The sequence below is a fragment of the Lacerta agilis genome, chromosome 4 (assembly GCF_009819535.1).
Source record: "Lacerta agilis isolate rLacAgi1 chromosome 4, rLacAgi1.pri, whole genome shotgun sequence".
Taxonomy (NCBI): Eukaryota; Metazoa; Chordata; class Lepidosauria; order Squamata; family Lacertidae; genus Lacerta; species Lacerta agilis.
In genome coordinates, this window is record NC_046315.1 from 50,432,160 (window position 1) to 50,455,753 (window position 23,594).

The window sequence follows — 23,594 nt, forward strand, 5'->3', positions numbered from 1 at the left end:
TTTAACTATCACCCAGAAATTAACATAGATATGTATGTAATTTCTTAAATTAATGATTTTGTTTATTAGAATGGGGTTTGATACCACTGAACATTTGGGTACAATACAGATAAGAGGAATGTAACAGTACTGTGCTATATGGAAGCTTAGCATTTGAACACTGATTAGTTTTGTATATAGCAAAATCATAACACAGTGGAAATATTGCATTCTCTCTAATGAACCATCATGATGATTTTTTTTAAAAAGGCACATTAATATGTAGGTGCCTACTTCTTTTCTTTCAAACACGAGTTAGGTGAATTCCATCCTCACTGTGCTTTCTAGCTATGATACAAACATACTGAAGTACAAGTTATTGCATGTCTCCATGATGTCATGGGTCCAGTTTTAATAGAGAATTAAAATATGTTTCACAGTATAATATATTTAGGAAAGGGGTGGGGATTAAATTTCCCACATGTGATTAGCTGATTACAGCCCTGGTTACTGCCATGTATTTCTTTGATTTTCTTGTGCTCACCAATTGCTATGAAATACTTCAATTTTTAGCACTATGGCCAAAAAACCTGATTCTGATTCACCTTGCTATTCAGAAAGAAATGTTAAAAGGATGGATGTTAAAATGCCTAATTAATGCTGTGACCACATATAGTTTTACTGTGTATTCACTTTTCCTGGGAGTAGGCATAGTCTGTTTGTGAAGGCGACGCCTGATTTAGACAAGGGCACTGCCATGTAGCTGGCCCCTTGATGCAGGCATGGCATAGTTTGTACTGTACTAGGTAGCAATCTGTTTGAGTGAAATGGTTGCCCACAAGGGCTTTGGATATTTCAGTGCACCTTTCACGATGCTGTGGGCAACCCTGGCGTTAATCATACAAATGGTTTACCATGAGGACCTGCGTCTGCAGAGGTCCATTTTAAGAACCTGTATTATGGCAAAAGTATTTGAATATTTGAGATGGCAAATTCATCCCCTTCCCAATTTGGCTCTGTTTGGCTTTCTCATCTTGCTGCCCTATGCTACAGAATTAAAGCAAAAATTATGCATCATAGTTGTTGCTGTTTTCTTGTCTCCTGCATTTCAGTTGTGCTTTCCCGAATTCCAGCGTAACTTCCCATCTCCTCCTAGCTGTACTTCTCCGCTTGCAACTAACTGCATAGCAGCAGGGAAGGCTCTGTGCTCTGCCTCCTTCACCCTTTCGCATAAAGTCTCCTCTGTGTCTCCAATCTTCACGGGGACTGGCTCTTGAAAAATGATTGCTCCAGCATCAACTTCTTCCTAGAAAGGAAGGTCGGAAATGTTGACAAGATGGAGAGATAGTCGAAATTATGAGCTCTAGAACATGGCCTTGGTTTGCTTTCGCGGCCTCTCATTGGTCTCTTTCCCCTTTAAGAAATTATCTTCAAACTACAAGCTATCTTGAAATTGGCTAATTCTGTACCACAAATATTTAGTCTGACTCCTGTCTGGTCTAGTTAGCTGTAGAAGAGAATTCAAGAGAAAACTGTAAAACCCACACCACTATGAAAACCAGGTAAAATATTATTACACTTCACAATAATAAATTATTTCTAAATTGTGAAGTAAATGAAGCAGTCCAATGACTGTGTTCACCAGCTGCATAGATTCCTTAAGTTAACCTTGACCTGGTCTGCAGCTGGCAGCAGTCAGGCTGGATTCAAAAAGATTCCCCAAATACTGAGCTGTAGTAGACTTCAGGCTATGCTGAAGTGGGCAGGTGGTGCAGCAACTGTCTAATTAGTACATTTTGTGCTCAGATCACTGGCCAACCCTTTCACAGTCTGTGTAAATTAATCCCTCTGCATTCATTGTGGGCTGAGAAGCGATCTGAGAATCAGTTCAAACTAAGATTATAATTAACAGAGTAGCAAAAAAAGGAGAACATACAGCAACAAAGTGCACAGTACAACCAGTGACTCTGACTCCAGCCTCCAGTACCAGTCTATGAGCATTTGCTCCTTTAAATGAAGGCAGCAAAGATGGGTGAATATTCAGTATTTTTCCTAGAAGTAAAAAACAAAATTCATTTTTTTAGTTCTCCTTGCATTGCAATGCTTAAACAAGAAATTATTGATGTACTAATTGCAACAAAATATGTAGAACGAAACAGTTTCCCCCCCTGCAACTTCCATCTTCTTGAATGAACTAGGTACAGCAGCCACCAACCCAGAATCTGAAACCAGCTGCATTTTGGAATCAGCAATAATGGGACAGGTATGATACAGCTGGTTCACTAATAACATGGAGAATATCTATGTCCCTTTTCCACATCAATAATCATTATTTTTAAAATGTAGAGTTATACCTCTAAATCTGTGGGAAACACTGTGCTGTTTTTAAACTAGAAAATTAGCAAAATCTCTTAACTGAAAATGAAACTGTTGTCTGGCTGGTTCACATACTATACACAACATTTAATGGCATGGGCATTTCTAGTTCAAGTGCTGTATATTCAGATGCATTTACCATCCCACTTTCTGACAAAAGGACCAGATAAGATTCGCATAAATCCCGCAAGGCAGACCAGCTCAACTGAGAACTCTTCAAGGACTTTATCAACTGCGCTGTCAAACTCTGTGCGGCTGCTGTACAGCTTGTGGTCAATTACCTAAGACAGGGTAAAAGATTGTGAGATTATGGGATACATTTATTCCCCCCCCCCATCATCATTAATGCTGAACATTTTGAACAGTCAGACACAGACACCTAAACTCATCACCAAAACAATAAGCTGTGGCTGCTGGCTTTGAAGAATGCCAAGCAGGAATTCAAGGGAAGGCAGGGCTAGGATGTCCAAGCCAGGGCAATGTTTCTCCAGATGGTCAAGGGCATTTGCCCCCTGTGACTGGACATGCAAAGGCATGTCTTTAACATGTTCAAAATATTTCATTTACGTTATTCTCAACAACCCTTACTACAAGCCAGTACAGCATAGCAGTATTAATACTCCCAATATTGCAGGGGGGAGGTTGTGGTGGAGACAGATTGACTTCCTGAAGACCACTTAGCAAGCTCATGATGCTGAGGTCAAAAATGAACCATCAGTTTGAAAGTTCATTTGTAGAAAAAGACTCAAACCAAACCTTAGCTCTCCTAGATAGTTTCCACATGTCTGTTGAGTGCCCCTGAACAGAGTGGTTTTTGTTAGTTTTACTAAACAATAACCATTAAGTTACACATGCCAACATGTTGAACATTTACTTACTTTTGTAGGAATGCCAGCTCTTTCAGCTTTTCTTAGCCCTTCTACACCAGCTTTGTTAGAAATGACAAGGACTATTTGTGCATAGCTAGTTGGCTTTTTTGTACTGGTTATTAAAGCTTCCAGATTTGTACCTGAAAGATCCAAGACAATCAAGTGAAAATATATTTAAGATGGGCTTAAATATTCTGAAAACATTTTTAAAAGCAGCAAAATAGCAACTTGATTCAGTAAGTATAGAACCATCGCCGTGTTGGATGGCAAAATACACTTTTGCAGCACATTCCACACATTTAAATGTTAAGTATTTTTTCCCCTTGAGGCACAAGTTTTTCTTGAGGCACAAGTACATCCAAAGAAACCTGTATAATTTCAAGGGGTTCTTCCTATTCCAACTATATGCCACTCAAACTCTGAACAAGTGCCTTTTCTCTCATGGTTCTTTTCATTGCTGTTCCATAGTGCATATTTGAAAAAAGCTGCAAAAATCCTGCCATTTAAACCTCCGGTATTCGGCTGGATTGCTTTCAAATTAGAAGAGTTTCTGAAAGCCACCTCTACCCCATAAAATCCTGACCCATAAAACTCTGCTTTTGTTTGTTTGCAAAATACAGCTCCTTGCATTCTGTGTTTAGGCAGAAAGGTGTCTGATCACTTGAAGATTGTCACATGTGAAAACGTGCCTTCATCATTGTAGTGCGAGGAGGCCTCTCAAGAGGTGAACTTGGCATAATAAAAGTGGCATTTTGGGAATGCGGGCCTGACTTCGTGCCTGGCTCTCTCTTTAAGATAAACTTTCCCCTCATCCTCCTTTAAGGGGCTATCTGGAGTCCAACGTGGATTTATGTTAAGTGGTAACCCTGACACAGCTGGGAGGGAGAGTTAAGGATCAAACAGTAGTCATCAATTTGGAAACAGTGAGGCTGGGAAAGTAGGGAGGACCCAGACATATCTATCCAGCGTCTAAAGATGCTAATTGTCAGACTATTGTGGGCTTTGTCAGACCAGGATGGCTGTTTACCTCAGCCAGCCATGTGTTCTAGCTGGAGCGCAGAGCCAGGGAAACCACTTTCTTTATTTTAGTTGAAGTTCTATTTCGTGAGTATGTTTAGCCAGTCGTATTTTACAATGTATTTGTTTTCTGATTGTACTCTTTCCTAAGAAACGTGTAACCTTTGTTTTTTAATCTTTTGCTTTTAATAAAATTTTGAACTATAGTTTTGCTTGCCTTGTTTGCCTTTGGTTAAAGTGAAGCTGAGTCCAGCGCCTGGCCAACTCAGACCCTACCAGGTTTTGAGAGTGCTAATTGGCTGCACGGTAAAGTGAGCCAGGGTGTGAAGTCTGGGTAATTAAGATAGAAGTAGGTCTCCCTGAACTTCTATCGGACTTCACAGATGGGGAGTGGTGGCAGCCTACTGTGAGTTTTGTTCTGCTAAAGGATTCTGTGAACCTCCTCGGCATTGTTTAAAGCTCCACTGGGCTGAAGGGGGTTGCAGGACCACTACAATCATTGTCTCAGGAGAATGTGTGTGTGTGTGTGTGTGTGTGTGTGTGTGTGTGTGTGTTCACTCATGTGACTGGCTTAACCCAGCCACTCTGGGCAGCTTCCAACAAAGTAAAACACAGTAAGCAGTAAGGCATCAGATATTACAAACTTCCCTATACAGGGCTTCCTTCAGATGTCTTCTAAAAGTCATATAGTTGTTTATCTCTTTTACATCTGACAGGAGGGCATTCTACAGGGTGGATGCCACTACTGAGAAGGCCCTCTGCCTGGTTCCCTGTAATCTCACGCATTGCCAGAAAGCTCAGAGCTGGATCTCAGTGTCCAGGCTGAATGATGGGGTGGAGACGCTCCTTCAGGTGTGCAAGGCCAAAGTTGTTTATGGTATTGTCTCACCAAACTACTTCAAAGCAGTCTTCCAGAATACCCCAACCTATGGCCTCAAGGATGGCATTCATTTCTCACAATGGAGAATGCAGGAGTCTCACCTGTTCCAGAGATGAGGACGCCGACCCTTGTTTTGCTTGGTTGGGTTTTGCTTCGTTGGCTGTGGAAGGACTCTATCCTATTTGCTTGCAAGGCCTGAAGTAAGTTATTGACTTCAACATGGGCAGACCCTTCAATTAAAAAAAGAAACATTCGCTGTAAATAAATAGAACTAAATAATTAGAAACAAGCGGAGCTGCCTTCTACTGGGTCAGACCATTTGGTCCATATAGCTCAGTACTGTCTACACTGACTGGCAGCAGCTCTCCAGGGTTTCAGACTGGGGACATTCCCCTGGAGATGGCAGGGAATGAAGCTGCTACCTTCTGCATGCAAAGCAGATGCAGTCTTAATTCAGGACTGCTGCAGCACCATCACCCCATTAAAAAATAATCACTCTCATAAGTCATCCCCAGATAGTTGAGGTTCTGCATAGTGACCTGCTTGACGGCGTACAACTTTTCCAATCAGCCAGGCCTCTTCATGCCTCTGGATGTCCTTCAGGACCTGCCCAGCCAGCTCCTTCTGCACAACCAGGACTGAACCAATCCCACAATTAAATGTTCGAGCCATTTCTTCCTCTGACAGATTTCCCTCTTTCTGAAGCCAAGAAAAGATGTCGGGTATCTTCCAGCTTAGGGCATCTGAAAATAACCAGAGTTGTATTGTAACACACTTTTTAAAAAAATCAGTCAACAAGCATTACAGAGAAATTAAGCTGACAATTCTGATTGAACTTAATAAACATAAAAGTGATAAGCCCAGTAATAGCAAAAAATCCAATGGTTATCACTGGCAATTGAAGGAAACATATTTGACCAATCTAACCACCTATTTTAAAAATTAGTATATTTTTCAATTGATTCAAAATCCTTTCAAATCAACTAAGGCCACATTCACATTTAAGGCATAATAATACCACTTTAAACAGGCCTGGCCTCCCACAAAGAATTCTGGGAGCTGTAGTTTGTTAAGAGTGCTGAGAGTTAGAAGACCCCTATTCCCCTCACAGAGCTACAGTTCCCATAGCAGTTTAAAAATCAATTGTTTTTCGCAGGAAACTGGGAATTGTAGTGCTGTGAGGGGAATAGGTACTTCCTAACAACTCCCAGCACCCTTAACAAACTACAGCTTCCAAAATAATTTGGGGGAAGCCATGACTGTTTGAAGTGGCAACATAGTGGTTTAAATGTATGGTGTAAACGTGGACTGAGTGTCCACAGAAAGCCATATAAAACTGTGGTGAAAGGGAATGTCTAAATTTCATTCTACTCTTTATTAGTGAATGTGAAAATCCATCCTTAAAAATATCTTAAATCAGTCAATTTTGAGATAAAATGTGGATTTCAATAAATGGGAGCAGGAGGTGAAGAGTGAAACCAAGTTAAAGAAAGGAAAATGGCATCAATGAAAATGAAGAAATATTATATCAAGCTTGCAAGTTTTGCCTAGGTGTTCACCATGACTGAGATGTTCTTACCTAGAACTACCCCAAAGGATGCTGGGAGTACACGTGGAATGTTCTCCAGCAGTCCTCCTCCAGTGATATGGGCATAGGCCTTCACGTAGCCTGAACGAAGAACCGGCAGGAGAATCTTGCTATAGATTTTAGTGGGCGTAAGCAGTTGTTCTCCTGCGAAGATAAGTCATTAACAGGTTGTTATGCAAAGGCATGATAAAGCACAAAAGCACACGAAGGTTGAAATGCATCAAGGAGGCCTTACGCAGATATTGCTGTGGCCCTCCCTCATGTGTTTACTGCATGAAAGGGGCTCCATATTACAGTGGTACCTCGGGTTACAAACACATTGGGTTACAAACTCCGCTAACCCGGAAGTAGTACCTTGGTACTACTTTACCTCAGGATGAGAACAGAAATCACACGGCGGCAGTGGGAGGCTCCATTAGCAAAAGCGCGCCTCAGGTTAAGAACGGTTTCGGGTTAAGAATGGACCTCCGGAACAAATTAAGTTCGTAACCCAAGGTACCACTGTAATTACATTGCATGGCTTCTGCAGTCCTGCACCTGGATACCCGATCAATGTGGGGGTGTCTATAAGGGCGGGGAGGGGGTGGAGAGAAAGCCTACACATATAGACCTCTACATGCATAGATTTCCACAGGAGCTGGAACTCTGCATGACTGGCACTCTAACTTACATTTTATTATTTCTATTTGTTTCATAAAATGCACACACTGCTTGATTGTAAGCAAGCCCAAATCAGTTTTACATAGGATGCCTATGCACACAGGCATTCCCTCTGCAGATGTCTATGCCTAATCCATGGGTGTTGGAGGCAGGACTGGGGGGAGGGACATAAGATTAGCATTGGAAGGCGGCTAACAAAGTGCAAATGTCACACAAGTACACACAAAGATGGAAGGAGGTAAAAGCATTCCAACAGTTGCACATACTCATTTTTCCTCACTAGTTGCCCTTTGATAGAAACTAGGGCCAGGAGCCTTTTCCAACTTGAGGGCTACATTCCCTCATGGGCAATGATCTGGGGGCCATGTATTTCAGTGGCCGATGTGGCCAGAGGCAAAGAAGCAGATGGAGCATCAAGTGTGACTCTTTTGTCTTAAAACAGTTAGTTACATCCAAGCCATGCGAAATTGAGAGGCTTCAATGCACCTCCCCACATCCAAGCAAGTTGGAGTCACTATCACAGCTCAAGGGCACATTCCAAAAGCATAGGAAAGCAAAATAAAGAAATCAAAACTCTAAGGGAGGCGCTAGGTCTGTGAGGCAGGCGGCCTGGAGAGAGTTCCAGGGGCCAAAGAGAGAAGAGAAGCCTGGAAAACCACATTTGGCCCCAGGATCTGAGTCCCCTACCCTTTGATAAAAAGACCCAAAATGTCCTAATAACTGAAAATTGACCAAAGGTTGTTCCCTGAGATGCAGACAGAAGAGAAAAATGCTGCAATTACTGCTCTTACCTAATGTCTGGTTACCAGAGCGGCCCACTGGAGGAGAGGAAAAATCTAAAGAGGACTTTTCGACAATCTTTCTCACAAGGCTAAACCCGTTGCTGTGAACACCAGAGGAAGCTATTCCAATAATCGCATCTCCCTCGACAATTCTGTCCAGCTTGGGAAGCATCTGGTTTCGTTCCACAGCGCCAACGGCAAAGCCCCCCAGGTCATACTCTCCCGGTGGGTACATGCCAGGCATTTCAGCCGTTTCTCCTCCTGAGTTGGCAATAGAAGACAGAGAAAGGGACTGTGAGTGTTAAACCAAAACCACTGGTGACCATTATAGGAACTCTACTTCCCAGATTCTTACATACACTGAAGTATAGCAAGCACGGCCTGTCTTAGATGGGGTTTTTGTGGTTTTTTGCTTGTTGATTACATTTTATTGAATTTTCAAACTTGTACATCCAAAGGAAGAAATGAAAACAAGAACAACAAAATCAAAGGTGCTTTTGGCACTCTTTAAGGAATAGCACACAGAAAAACAGGAAACTGCCTTAAACAGAATCCTGCTCAATACTGCCCACACTGACTGCTAGCAACATTGCAAGGTTCTCAACAGGAGTCTTTCCCAGCCCCATCTGGAGATGCCATTGGACTAAATTTGGGACCTTCTGTGTGCATGGCTGATATTCTGCCACTGAGCATGTTCCCTTCCCATGTTGTGGATCATGCCATGAAAAATGATTCAGTTTCTCAAATTCTGCCAATTTTAAAACGGAGGAATCAGTCAACAACATGTTGTGAGGTATGTGTGTATTACACAATTAAGTAAAGAATAAAGGATTTCAAAATGGAACAGCCAGAACAAGCAAAACAGCAGTTCTGATAAGTAAATAATCTAGGAAAAGGTCGTTTGAGAGTTTGCCTAAGTACAAAGTCACGGTGAGCCCACTCATGACACAAAGAGATGCAACTGCCTCAGGTAGCAGGATCCACAGGGGTTGCAGATATAGATCATTATTTTCTCTGTTGTTCCTGATGTAGATCTTCACCCACCCCTTCTTCCCTGGCAGGGACGGGGGGGGGGGGGTTGCCATTTTGTCATTTGACTCAGGTGCCAAAATGTCTGTACCAAGTTACACAACCAGGAGAATCACACAAGACAGCTCTTGCTGTTGTGCCACTTCAGGCTGCTGACTGGGGCTGGGGGGGACAGATCATGTGTTTGAAACCTCGCTCATTATATAAACGCTTCCTGCACACAAAAAACTAGCATGTTAGAGGGAAAGAACTGGGACTGAATCCAGCCTTCTTTAGAGGCAGATTTAGGGCAGTGTGACTAGCTTCCTTGCACAGGGCGCTGAGCTGAAAGGGGGCACCTTCCCACCTCCTTCCCAAAGCCTAGTTAGCACTTGCCCAGCTTTGGGAAGACACAGGAGGGCTCTACAACCCTGAGAGAAGAAGAAGAAGAGTTTGGATTTGATATCCCGCTTTATCACTACCCGATGGAGTCTCAAAGCAGCTAACATTCTCCTTCCCTTCCTCCCCCACAACAAACACTCTGTGAGGTGAGTGGGGCTGAGAGACTTCAGAGAAGTGTGACTAGCCCAAGGTCACCCAGCAGCTGCATGTGGAGGAGCGGAGACACGAACCCAGTTCCCCAGATTACGAGTCTACCACTCTTAACCACTACACCACACTGGCTTGCACCTCCTTCCCAAAGCATGGCCCCTTGCTTAGCTGGCTTTGGGAAGGCAGCACGAGGGCTGGGGGAGAGCATGAATATTGGCCTGGCACAGGGTGCCATATTACAAGGCCATATTACCAAGGCCTGCCCCTGCCTTCTACACTCTTCAGATTCCCCTTTTAAATTCCCCCCACTCATAAAACAGGGCACACTGTGATGACCCACTTCAAACTGAATGTGTAAACTGATTCTTGAATCCATAGCAGTCGGACACAGTATATGAATCAAACTTCTGCAACATTAAGGTTTGCTTTTAACTAAATGCAGGAACCTGAGAGTTTTCTAATCACATACAAGGAATGAGTGATCATTCCTACCGAGGAGCGCACATCCTGCCAGTTTACAAGCTTCAGCTATTCCAGCGATGACTGTCTGAGCCGTCCCGACATCAAGTTTCCCACAGGCAAAATAGTCCAGGAAAAAGAGGGGCTCAGCTCCCTGAGCTAGGATATCATTGACACACATGGCAACCAAGTCTTGACCAATGGTGTCGTGCTTATTGCATAGTTGGGCAATCTGTAATGAGAATTAGACAAATCACACCTGAGCTTGGCAAGACTTGGGAACATCAGAACAGCCCTCCTGGATCAGGCCACAGGCCCATCTAGTCCAGCCTCCTTGTTTTCGTGGTAACCAACCAGATGCTTATATGCAATAGCACTCTCACTACTTCTGATTCCCAGCCACTGGTATTGAACATAACTGAGATTTCATTTTTAACTGCCACGAAAGGTACATGGGTGACTTTAATCACAGGAGACCCCAAGATACTTTTATGCAACTCCTATTTATATCAGCCAGGCTTAGGAAAGGGACATTGACACTATATTGTGCTCTTGGACATTTTTTCAAAAGTATATTGGAAAATTTGTTAGTTGCCAGGCCTCAAAAACTGTGCCCTTCCATTTGCTCTCCTGTGAAGGTCTGACATCTGTTTCTGAATGTGATGCAAATAAAGTTATTCATTGGGGGGGGGGAGGAAAGAGAGTATTGTAGATGCCAAGGACTGAATCAGGGACCTTTTGCATGTTTTGCTGCCAAACTATGGTCCCTTTGTGTAGTATAAAATTTTATAAAGAACCTAACACTCAGTTACTAAGTAAAAATCCAGTTGTCTGACTAAAACCTTCAAAAATCCATTAAACCTGCCCAGCCCACACAACCGTCCCATTACCTTGAGCTTCGTTCCGACACCATCAGTTCCAGATACCAAAATTGGATCTTTATATCCAGCTGCTTTCAAGTCAAAGAGGCCAGCAAACCCTCCTAGGTCAGCATTACAGCCTACCAAGCAGGAAGAAAAGGACTCATTCACCAAGGTCTTGTTAACATGATGGAGGTGCTTTAGAGACGGCTATAGAATTATTTGTCAAACCACATCCCTGATTGGTTTTGCCCTTCTTCAGATCTGGAAGCAGCACCGCAGAGCGAACTGGGCAGGGAAAGGGGACAAAATATCTTCCCAGCATGGATCTCCCTGGTGCCTAGATTATTCTGCAGCCAATCAATTGGAATTAACAGCAAAGGTGAGGAATGAGCCTCTCCCTCCTGCTCTCCTTTCTCCTACATTTAACTCGCTCTACAATGTAATCCAATGCATTTTTACTCAGAATCAAGTCCCACTGTATTCAGCTGGGAGAAAAGTTCACTGAACTCAGTTGGGCTAAATTAACCTTGCTCTGTTAACCTCTGCTTTACAAAAAATTTTGGGTGAGGGGTGGGTGGGATCCTGGTGCTGCAGTTAATTGAAGGGTCTCTATCCAATATGGTACAGATATGTTAAATGAAATGATTTTCCTTAAATATATTCTGCAGGTACTAACTACAGCACAATTCCAGTATTCTGAAATCTCTGCACGATGGCTAAACTGCATGCCTCATCTGGAATTCTTAGTGCAAAACATAAAATACAAGAGTTGCATATATATTTTTACAAAATAGTAATGAGTATGGGTATAAAGAACTCAATTTTTCATGAACCTATTCTACAAATGTTTTGATTAGAATGTACAGATTTTATCTTACCTGGCCTAGATGTGGCCGCTGCTAAAGGTTTAATGTTCTGAACCAACGTGTTACCAGCTGCAATATCTACACCACTGTCTTTGTAAGTCAGGCCCCTAAAAGGGCAGAATAGCCAATAGTCAATTGATTCATACATACAATCCATCTATAGCAGTATTTTCTAGTGCCAGTACTGAGGTGTAAGAATTCGCTGGGAACTTTTCCTGTGCCTTTAAGAAGTATAAGTGAGAGTGTGTGCTCCAAAAGGCCTGATTTCAAAGGTCAGTAGCTCTGTGGCAGTCCTTACCATCCCTGTGCTCTTGGAATGAGTGGTCCCTCAGCTGGGACTAGTTCCCTGCCCATCCCTGCCCCACACTTTTCACATTGCCAGATGTGTTTCACAGCAACTGCATGCTATTGAAGGAATAGGTCTACTCTGAAGTAAGCCCTACTATCAGGTAAGTGGGAGTTAGGATTGCAGTCTTAGTTGACATGTGAGTCCAAGACTTCTGGGTCCAAGTCCAGTGTCTGTTAAATGGATCGTGCTGACTTTTGCAAACAACAATATATTTTTCAGGGGTTTCCAGGCTTAGCAGAAGTAAAAAGGGAACATGCCCTGGAGAATATATCTTGCATATAACTTGTAATATTTTTAAAGCTACACATCATCTTCATAGCTAAGCCCAAATGTATTTTGAGTACACCATTTACTCTCCTGGCATAAACTCAGATGCGCTAGCTATAAACTCAAATTCACTATTGCTGTTTAGGCTTAGAATGTGCATGAACGAGTCCTCTTACATCTGGCCAAATATTGCCTTGTCTGCTTTGGGGGGGGGGGCAGGAATTCAACTCAATGGATAGAGCACACTACACAGATTCCTATTATTTACCACTTCTAATCAAATACTACACATTCCGTAAAAATAAAGCTAGATACTGCACCATTCTTAGAAACTTTATTGCATATACAAAAGACTAGTATTACAGTATACTAACACTTGATGCCATATGCTTTCAGCTTTATACTAACACTGTATTTCATTCATAGCAGAAGGCTATTTTATAAAAAGGTAGTATTTCTTCAATAGTTTATATTTTGTGGCACTGACAAAAACATTTAGGTTAAAGGTTAGATTAATTCTACCAGTATAGCTGCATTAGTGCAAGATGGCAATTGATGCAGTTATACTGGTAAAAATGTCTTTGCTTGATCATTACAAGAGTAGCCTCCAAGTGGCTGTGTTAGATTTTCACACGCTAGGACAGGGCTGGGGATGATGGGAGTTGTAGTCCAATAGTGGGGTGGTGGTGGTGCTCAGATTCCTATCCCTGTACCAGCCTCTTGCATCTTCAACTTTTATTTCCCTCAAAAATTGATTCATTCATAGTAATATGAATAGATGCCAGTGTAGTCACTCTTAAGCATTTTGGGAGTACCAACTTCATGTAGGTGCACATTGCCGTTTCATTCTTCTCACCCACTAGTTTTTCACTTGTTAACAAAAAATCTACACAACCTTACAAAGAATTCTGGGCAATTTAGTTCCAATAGGAAACAAAAACGGTCTCTCTTTGAGAGCCTAATCTTCTCAAAAAAAGGACAGATGAACTGGTTTAATATTGTGTCATGAATGTTGCATTAGTAGCTGTGAAAAAAGTAAGTGTAAGCTATCTTATGTTTTGTTCAACAGTGTTTTAAGTCTTCAGTAAAAGAAATACTTATTCATTACCCATTAATTAATCCTAGTTGTTTTTTAGATAATACACAAGGATATCTATTAAGAATAGCTATATGAGGATAGCTATATGTTCTCAAAGCGACTAGCATGAGTTTGGCCAAACTGCGGGAGGCAGTGAAAGATAGGCGTGCCTGGCGTGCTCTGGTCCATGGGGTCACGAAGAGTCGGACATGACTGAACAACAACAAATATGAGGATATTGTATCATATTTTGATACAAAATTTTACTGAAACATGGAATGATTATGTGGCGATTTGCATGAATTATGTCTTGTGTTTAACACATTTTCTTACTATCACCTTCAGATTTGCCCTCAGATAGGTACCTGGATTCTTTAAGGAAAGCTATAGCCCGATAACCAATATCCTTTCTATAAATGGCCCCTTTGAACTGGATGACTCCTACTCCTTTGTTGGCTTCTTCCAGTGCAGTGACAAGGTCCTTCTTGATAGCTGTCACAGTGAGGACTCTGCCGCCATTGGTCACCACTTTGCCATCTTTCATGGCTGTGCCTGCATGGAACACCTGCAAACCCAGCTCTTTGGCCCGAGGAAATCCTATAAGGTGAGATTTTTTTTTTTAAGTTTCCTGAAAACTTCTGCCATACATCTATTGAGTGCACAAGCAATTATAAATATCCCTAACCAAATAAAAATGGCAGTGAACTCAACCCATTAATAAATAAAAAGTTGATGAAAAAGGACATGTGTGGGCCAGAAGTGATCTCTCTGAAACCTCTACGGCAGGAGTGGCTTATATGTGGTTGTTGCGAAGTTGCTGGTTCACACGCGGCATCTATCCTAACATCATCCCCTTTTGTGTTTGCCTCCCTCATTAAAGACCTTCAGGAAGAATATAAAAATATGGCTGAAAGATACTGTTCCTAACAACCCTGAAATCACTGGCTGAGAGAATGTTTTGAAACTGTTTTTAGAATACTTTAAAATATGTCTTTTTTCATTGCTGATATCCCTGGGCTCCTTCAGGAGAAAGGACAGAATATCTATTGAGATGTTGACGGTGATACTATTAGCTATGCTGGCTGGAGTCCAATGACATCTATAGGATCATAAGATAGGTACCCCTGTTCTATGAAATTACATCCCGACATTTGACACCGTACTGTGACTTGAGTGCCAGGAAATAAATCAGTGCTAAAACAATAAAAATAAAAATAAAAAGCCATTGAAAACATTTATGGTAAATTAAAAACATGTAAAATGCATTGCTTTCTCTTGATAATGTAGGGCAAACAAAGGCTTCAATTTACTTGCTGGCATTCATTCACACACACATACACACACACACACACACAGAGAGAGAGAGAGAGAGAGAGAGAGAGAGAGAGGACAGAGACAAAAGCACCCACCCACCCAAAGACCTCCTCACTCCCTTCCACCTTATCTTGTTCGAGACATATGGTTTACTGCAGGGCAGGGCAAAAGCATATCTCTAGGTGGCCAGACTGCCTGTATTTTATAGTTGTTGTTGTTCCTTCTCGCCTTTTGATAAGGTGTCATTCTCCATGCTACGGCCACCAAGACATCCATGTAAGTTACCAAGATGGCCACATGTTTTCAAAGGGATACCAAACAGAAAGGGCCCTAAAGCAACTGCTCTGAGGGGGGGGGGGGGCGAGTTAGTGAGAAGCTTCTCTTCTTTTGGCAGCCTGTAGATATGATGATTGAAAGTGGGAGTGCAAGGTCTCGAAGGCTGCAGCCCAACACCCTGGGGTAAACTTCTTTGACCTCAGTGGGGCTTACTTCAGAGTAGACATGTATAGTATTGCTCTGTAATGCTGCAGTCCCAAACACTTTGACTAGGGAATAAACCCCAATGAATTCAAAGGCACTCACTTCTTACTTATGTCAAAGGAGTTATCTATTACCTAAATATACAACCAGTGTCTGGCTATACTGTAACCAGTCTTTTCTTGCAGAAATTAAAGTTGCTCTTTGTATTATGAGACAAAGTGGAAACTATCACATTAGGAATAAAAAGCAGACCCTCAACTGGTTAAAACCAAAGCATTCATTATTTGAGATAGCCAACCTGCAAGAGACTCACATAGTCTCTTGTCAGTCACATGAAAGTGGAAGGATATAATGTTCTACATGTTTGGAACTAGGGTGTCAGTTTCCTACCTGTTATTTCCAAACCCTTAGGATAGCTTCCTGGATAGCCTTCACTAGCCATGACTACAGTCACAGCTGCCCAGTCTTCTAACCAAACAGGCATGTGGCAAGATAATTTTCGATCCATCGTTGCTTGTATAACCTCATAAAGGTCACTCTTAAGTAGTGGGAGAATTACCTACACAAATATAGACCAGAGTTAAGGCACATCTTTCTGGTGTTACTTTTTAAAAAATGTAAGAAAACTAGAGAATTCCCAGTGAAATACCATGGAAATGACAAGAAAGTTAAAGAAGCATTTCAATGTGTATTATATAATGTATGAGATCCTAAGCACATTGATTAGGAAACATATTTTATTAAAACATGTGGAATGTGTTGGTGTAGACACACAAGTATACTGAACTTTAACAATATATTAAATATACCTTGCAGTGCAGTATAGTATAGTACAGTAATGAAGATCACAGAATTAGACTGTGGTACTTTCCCATGAAGAAATGTCAGTAGTTTAGTTAAGATTCAAAATTGTGGCTATCATGTATATGTGTGTGTGTGTGTGTGTGTTTTTATTTATTAAAGATGTAACAAAAACAAAACAAGACATCAACAATCCTCAAACCAGAAACAAAGGGTAAGTAAATATGTGATTATTAAATGATATTGCAAATAAACCTGCTTAATCGATGTTCACAATATGATCACACATTACATTAAAACCAATGCTTATCCAGGGGTAGTCAACCTTTTTATACCTACCGCCCACTAATGCTCAATTGAAGAAGCTTGTTCTGCAGAACCCCTACCGCCCACCTAGAATCCTGAAACGCCCACTAGTGGGCAGTAGGGACCAAGTTGACAACCCCTGGTTATACAGTCGTACCTAGGTTGTTGAACACCCTGGAACTTGGACATTGTGGTAACCGAACGCCGCAAACCCGAAAGTGATTGTTCTGCTTTGCAAACGTTCTTTAGAAACCCAAAAGTCTGACAAGGCATCCTGCAGCCAATCAGAAGCCGCAATTTGGTTTTCGAATGTTTTGGACTTCCGGAACGGATTCTGTTCGACTTTCAAGATACGACTGTACTCAAAACACATAAAATGATGCAACTGCTATTTAATCATTCAGAAGAAATGTTTAGATAAATAGGTACCACTTCGGCGGGAAGGTAAACGTTTCCGTGCGCTGCTCTGGTTCACCAGAAGCGGCTAAGTCATGCTGGCTACATGACCCAGAAGCTGTACACCAGCTCCCTTGGCCAGTAATGTGAGATGAGCGCCGCAACCCCAGAGTCGGACACGACTGGACCTAATGGTCAGGGGTCTCTTTACCTTTATTACGACATGATGTGCTACTTGTACTGGCACATTTTTGGCTTAAATTGCAGTGCAGCACACTGTCTTCATATGTCAGCTTTCTCTCATCTACCTGTCAAATCTGCATCCCTGGGAGTACCAGTTGCCCCCCTCCAGTCACTAACCCAAAGGCAACGGAAGTGTATGGCAGGATTGATGGCTGTGAGAATGAGATTTGCTGACAGTGCACTTAGCAAGACTGGTGGAACCTTGGCCCATCCCACAAAGAAGGGTGGGGTTCAGTTCAAGTGCACAAATAGTGACAAGATATACAGTGTCACTCACTTGACATTCCGGGTCACCAAATCTACAGTTGAACTCTAAGACTTTAGGTCCATCTTTGGTTAGCATTAATCCAGCATACAGGACACCTAAAGGAAAAAGGCACAAGATATTGAGGACAAACACAACCAGTAAATTTTAAAATAATGTTGCATTATTTTAAGATTATGACTAATATTTCCACCATCTAGAGAAGTATGTGGAGCTTTGTCAGCAATTGTTTGCATTCACTGCAGTTGTCCACAATTAGTTGCATTTTTGGACTGCTGTCATTTAAAAAACAAAACACTGCTTTAACTCATACAGCAGATGCTCAGAGTAGAACTACTGAAATCAATTGACTTCATTGGGCCTACTTTGCATATGGCTAATGATGGTTATCACTCGTATAATGATACTCTGACTTACCAATGTAAGGAATACCCTCTTTTCTCATACCATCAACTGTTTTCTGGAGAATAGAATTTCTGATTTTCAGAAGAAGATCCTTGGACAGCTAATAAAATGTGACAAAAGTAGAGGTTTTAAGAATGCAGAGACTTTAACCAATTCTAGCAACAAGAATCCATTGTGTCATGCTTTTTTTTTTTTTTTTACTTCTGGTGTCAAGAATCTGTTTTTCCTATTACTCAGCTCTGACAAAGAAGCACTGTAAACATGAGTTTTACCTGAGGTGCTGGGGAATATGCACCCATGCCGCCTGTGTTTGGGCCCTGATCTCCATCCATTAAGCGTTTGTGATCCTGGGCAGGTGGCATTGGGGCAACAGTGACACCATCCGTAAAGCATAAACACTGTAAGAAAAACAAGGTAAACCATGGATGGTTTATAACTAATAATAGAAATTAACTCAGTGTCCAGGTTTACAAAGATGATTATTAATAAGTTGCTAAGTAGTGCCCTCCTAATGATGGAAGACAGTCCAAGGTACAGGTAGGTAGACGTGTTGGTCTGACGCAGTCAAAATAAATTAAAAAATTAAAAAAAAATGTCCAGTAGCACCTTAGAGACCAACTAAGTTTGTTCTGGGTATAAGCTTTCATGTGCAGCTGTGCACACGAAAGCTTATACCCAGAACAAACTTAGTTGGTCTCTAAGGTGCTACTGGAACAATTTTTTAATTTAGTCCAAGGTATTTTACTTTTACTCAGTTGGCATTTCTCTAAACAATATACAACGGCACACTACTTTAAGTTCACTTGCATTCGTATAAACAAATGCAATATTTGAAAATGGAGATCTCTTATACAAATTAGGAGCCAGGCAAATTATGTAAATGTTAATATAATTCATAATATTTTTCTGAAGGTGCTTGGTGAAATCCAACAATAGTCGTACTTGGAGCAGACCCCTTGAAATCAGTGAACTGAAATAATTTGATTTCAAGGGGTCTGCTCTAATATGATCTCTAGCGGGATGCCACCCACCATTTCTGGAAAACAGATGTATTAAATTCCTTTCTAACAATTAAATATAAATTCCATGCTTTATGGGTGGCCTCAGGAGTGGGTGAGTTTTGTACTACAGTGGTACCTCTGGTTATGAACGGGATCCATTCCGGAGCCCCGTTCGCAACCTGAAAGGTCCGCAACCTGAAGTGCCGCGTCTGTGCATGTGCGCGACACGATTTGGCGCTTCTGCGCATGTGCATGATGTCATTTTGCGCGTCTGCGCATGTGCGAATTGACGAACCCGGAAGTAACCCGTTCCGGTACTTCTGGGTTCAGCGCGTTCGTATCGTGTCACAAACACAACCTGAAACAATCGTAACATGAGGTACGACTGTATTAATAAGCTGTTGCTGTTGCTGGGGTTGTTCTTTTTTGCACAGGGTTCCCCCTCCCCTCCGAAAATTCCATATTTGATTTGAAGTTTTTACTCTTATGACTGATCAATAATATCTAGCAAGAGCCAGGGATCAATATTTAGGATCACTCAAAAGGAAGCCAATTTGAAAGCATGAAGACAGATTCAACTGAACAGTTTCACTAATAGATGCTAATACGATGAGTCTTGCTAGTGTAACTGGGTCATTCCGACCTCTTCTTCTCCCCAAATCAGCTCTGAGGAGTCAGGAGAACCCCAGTATAGCACATGGTGGGAGGAGAGAGGAGAATGTTCTGTGCGGAAAGCAGAAATGCTTGCAGTGACGGAACAACTGTAACATTGCAAGGCCAAGTTCCACTCAGCAATGCAGTATTTTGATTACATAAATAGAATATTTTTTGTTTTGGCAACTCACATAGGTAGAGCTCAAAACAGTAACCCCATAGTCCATCTCAGTGAGTAGCTTTTAAGTCCTTAAGTAGTAATAACTTGTACCTAATATACAGAATGGGCATTACCTGGCCAAAGTTAAAAACATTTGCTGAAAACAGTAAGTGATAAAAGTGATTAACCAACTGGATTTGCTTTATGCATTGCGTGATGGACATCAGGTGGGATCCAACAGAGCTGCTCCATGAATGGGAAGGAATTTCAGTGAATGGAAGAAAAGTTGTGTCAGAAAGGCTGCCAGACATTATAGGATATACTTACAGAAACCTCTTCTCCATCAAGAAGCTCCTCAACAACAACTGTTTCTCCGGCTGTTCCAAAGGTTTTATCCTGCATGAAAAGTATACATACATATCTGAACCTATCTGTAGACTTTCATTTGTAACAGTATTCTAACAAATAGAATCTGCCTGATCCAGCAGAGAAGAACAAATGCTTTGAAACATGTTCTTAATCATCTTATTCAGAAACCCAGCAATATAGCAGAGACTATTTTCTTTCCTTCTCAAACAGTTTCCATTTTAAGATATCACACATTTCAAGTTCCATGGAAGAACTCGCTCAGATGAAAGCAATAGAATAGACACCCTCTTAAACCATGCATAGAGAACTTGTGGCCATGCTGTTGGACTCCCAACTCCCATCAGCCTCTGTAATCACGGCCAACGGTCAGGGATGATGGGAGTTGTAATCCAGCAACAACTGGAGCTCACAGGCACCTTACCCTTGCCTTAAAAGATAGTTCTACACATCCTTAATAGCACAGTTAATGCTTACTCAGTAGTAAGTCTCTCTGCATTTGTTGGGGCTTACTCATAGGTAAGCATACATGGGATTGCAGTCTAAGTGGCACTGCTATTCTAAACATGTCTCAGAAGCAAGTCCAGTGCATTCAGTGAAATTTACTCTCCACTAAATGCATTGAGGAGTGCAGCCTCAGTCCTAGTTTGGCCCAATACTAGGCTCCTAGAGAACAATTTTAGGTGTAATCTTAATGATGAAATTGTTTTAATACATTCCCAACTTACTTGCATTATTTCATGGACAGCTTTGCAAGCATCTTCTTTATTAGAGGCCACAATCACACCTTTTCCGGCCGCCAGACCACTTGCCTTTACAACTAGGGCAGGGAAAGCCGCACTTGGTGGGGTGGCAGTGGGGGGGGGGAGGAGGAAAGCAAGCAAGTAAGTAAGTAAGTAAGTAAGAGGAAATTCATTCAGATTTCAAGCTCTATACACATTCTCAAAAGCAGGGAAGATGCAACAAAAATAGACAAAGAATTCTCCCCGTACTGAAAGATGCTGTACCTGGTAATAAAGGCACACGCTTCTTTTGCATTAGTGAAAGCTTTCCATCTTGCAGTTGGAATGTCATGACGATCCAAAAAGGCTTTGGAAAAGCTCTTGCTGGACTCCAGTTGAGCTGCCTTTGCAGTAGGACCAAAACATCTAACACCAGCAGCTGTCAAGTCATCAACAATTCCTAGCAGCAGAAATAATCCAAAGTTTTATGGGTTTTATGAAAAGAGTTAATTGAAACACAATCATGGATGCTAACACTGTACTCTGAGTACACCATCCACACAGAGGAAGGTCTTCACAGCCTTGGGGAAACCTCAAGGGTAGCAGAGGTACCAACCCCCCCCCCTTTATAGAAAAAAAATCCTAAGGGGGCAGTCACCATCCTCTGCTCAGAAACAACAAACTCTGAGCATGCACAGTGGCTGTGGAATATTAGTTGCCTTTTGCAGAAGAGGGAATAGAATGGAATGGATTGTCATGGAAGATGCAAAAGCACTTCACATGGCAACACTCTGTGCACGTTAAGTCCTAATTTAAAGCAAAACAAAACAACTGGGATGAGATTACAAAAATGGTGTCCAGCTATAAATGTTGGCAGAAGTAGCAGCTAGAGAAATTTGAGGCCATAGTAACCAAATCAACTCCTTGGCTATCATCTAGAGTAGCTATTTCAAAAGCCGAAGCAGACAGACAACGAGCAAAGAACTGTTTTGAGGCAAACACTGTGACCAAAACAGAGTCACTCCAGATTTCTAAACTGTTAGCCAATCACAAAGGCCAAAAAGTACTTTTCCACTTTAATGTTCTGGTAGAAGAGATGCCCTATACTGCATGTTAGCATACTTGTGTGTTTTTATACACTCAATTCGGCATATAGAAGTCATAAATTAGTAGATTAAACAGGACACAGAAGTTTGCAGAATAATTTCTTTTAGACATACCGGCAGCAAGAGGGACTTCTGGACCAACCACCACAAGTCCAATCTTCTGGTCTTTACAGTATTTGGCAAGAGCAGTGTGATCACTGACTGAGATAACTATCAATGGACAAAAAAAATGGTTGCAATTAGCTGTGGTTTTTATTTACTGCTTACATTTGTTTCTTGCCCTTCCACATGGCTCAGAGAGGCACTTAACCTTCAAAGCATCCCACTGAGGTGGGTTAGGCTGAGAGACAGTGATATGGTCCAAGGTCACACAGTGAGCTTCAGAGCTGAGCAGGGGTTCGAACCTAACAGCTCCATTATGCAATCTTCCATTTGCAAGTATGAATGGTTCAAGTCACATTGTACACAGAATACACAGAATGTCTAAACTGGGAATTATAAGTTCTAGGTCACTGACTGCAGTTAATATTAAGTCCTGGTGTTACATTAATTCTGGGACAATACTTGGGGAGACTTTTCTGTGAATAAAGATGGCAAAGTTGCCCTACTTTTTGTAAGGAGATTTTTGAGAGTTATTTTAATAAGCAGCAAACACCGACATTTGCCAGCAAGGGAGAGAAAACCAGGTAGCACCCCCCCACACACACAGTAAAGAAAGGCAATGTTACTCTCTGACTTTTATCAAGAATAAATAAATCCAAAGTCTGAAGTAAACTGGATCATGTGAACCAATTGGCCAGGAGAATTCCTAACCCCTCGTTCCACATGACAAGGATTGGCAGTTTCAAGGGGTGTTGCAGAGGCAAAAGCTGCTCATCCCTTGACAAACATGAAGCAATATATTTTAATTGGCCAGGCGTATTTAACCTGTAGCCTTCTGTCCTTCTGTGATGCGATTCCTGATATGGATTTGACAACTCTTAAACAGCAGAGGGGGTGAGCACTGATTAAGGTGCTGTGTAGCATTTTACAATAGCTTGAGAACAGGCCTTTTCTGCAGTGGCTCCCCGTTTGTGGAATGTTCTCCTCAGGGAGGCTCGCCTCGTGTCTTCATAACATATCTTGAGGTGCCAGGTGAAAATGTTTCTCTATAACCAGGCCATTGGTGGATTAAGCATTCTATGGCCTTTTAAACGTGTTGTGGGGTGGGTTACTGATCTGTTTGTTATTGTTTTATTATGTATTTTGTATTCTCACAAAATTGTCCTATGCTGTTTGGATGAAGGGGGGTATAGAATAAATTTTCACTTTGGTTAATGCTGAATGAACGTTCGGGAAAACTGGCCTTGAGTGACTTCCCCCATTTCTAAAAGAATCATACCAACAGATGAAGAATGCTTTTTCTTCTTCTAGGATTTAATTATTCCACAAAGGTGAAATGCAGAATATAGTTTGTGGTCAAACTAGTTTGGGCTTTATGGAAATTTGAATGTATAGAAATGCCTCCAGGGACCAAACATTACCACTACTTTCCCCCACAACTAATCTGCTATCTCTTCTGCTTCAGAGTTAAAGGGGCAGATCATAGCAAAAAATGTGCACCTTAAAAGACAGATCAGGTTGTCATGCAAACAGATCATGCGCTTTTAAGCATTACATCAACAGGAGACAAGTTTTCTTTTTTTAATATTATTTTAAGAAGCTGTTTTTCTAATATATATATATATAGAGAGAGGGACACACACACACACACACATGCGCGCACACACACACACACACAGA

At 41.6% G+C, this 23,594-nt stretch overlaps 1 protein-coding gene across 2 annotated transcripts in view; it reads right to left on the reverse strand.

The window, feature by feature from the left end:
* Positions 1-61: 61 nt before the first annotated feature.
* Positions 62-23,594, reverse strand: part of LOC117045675 (trifunctional purine biosynthetic protein adenosine-3) — a 28,345-nt gene continuing 4,812 nt past the window's right edge. For both annotated transcript variants that reach the window (XM_033146956.1, XM_033146955.1), the window contains exons 3-22: positions 21,927-22,022; positions 20,992-21,166; positions 20,713-20,824; positions 19,946-20,014; positions 18,076-18,201; positions 17,816-17,903; positions 17,411-17,496; positions 15,778-15,946; positions 13,959-14,190; positions 11,912-12,006; positions 11,061-11,170; positions 10,204-10,402; positions 8,161-8,412; positions 6,701-6,853; positions 5,661-5,864; positions 5,223-5,351; positions 3,234-3,364; positions 2,495-2,636; positions 1,916-2,031; positions 62-1,285 (exon numbers count right to left, since the gene is read on the reverse strand). In XM_033146956.1, the coding sequence (XP_033002847.1) occupies positions 1,088-1,285; positions 1,916-2,031; positions 2,495-2,636; positions 3,234-3,364; positions 5,223-5,351; positions 5,661-5,864; positions 6,701-6,853; positions 8,161-8,412; positions 10,204-10,402; positions 11,061-11,170; positions 11,912-12,006; positions 13,959-14,190; positions 15,778-15,946; positions 17,411-17,496; positions 17,816-17,903; positions 18,076-18,201; positions 19,946-20,014; positions 20,713-20,824; positions 20,992-21,166; positions 21,927-22,022 (2,882 nt within the window). In that variant the 3' untranslated portion in view covers positions 62-1,087. The remainder of the gene's footprint in view (positions 1,286-1,915; positions 2,032-2,494; positions 2,637-3,233; positions 3,365-5,222; positions 5,352-5,660; positions 5,865-6,700; positions 6,854-8,160; positions 8,413-10,203; positions 10,403-11,060; positions 11,171-11,911; positions 12,007-13,958; positions 14,191-15,777; positions 15,947-17,410; positions 17,497-17,815; positions 17,904-18,075; positions 18,202-19,945; positions 20,015-20,712; positions 20,825-20,991; positions 21,167-21,926; positions 22,023-23,594) is intronic.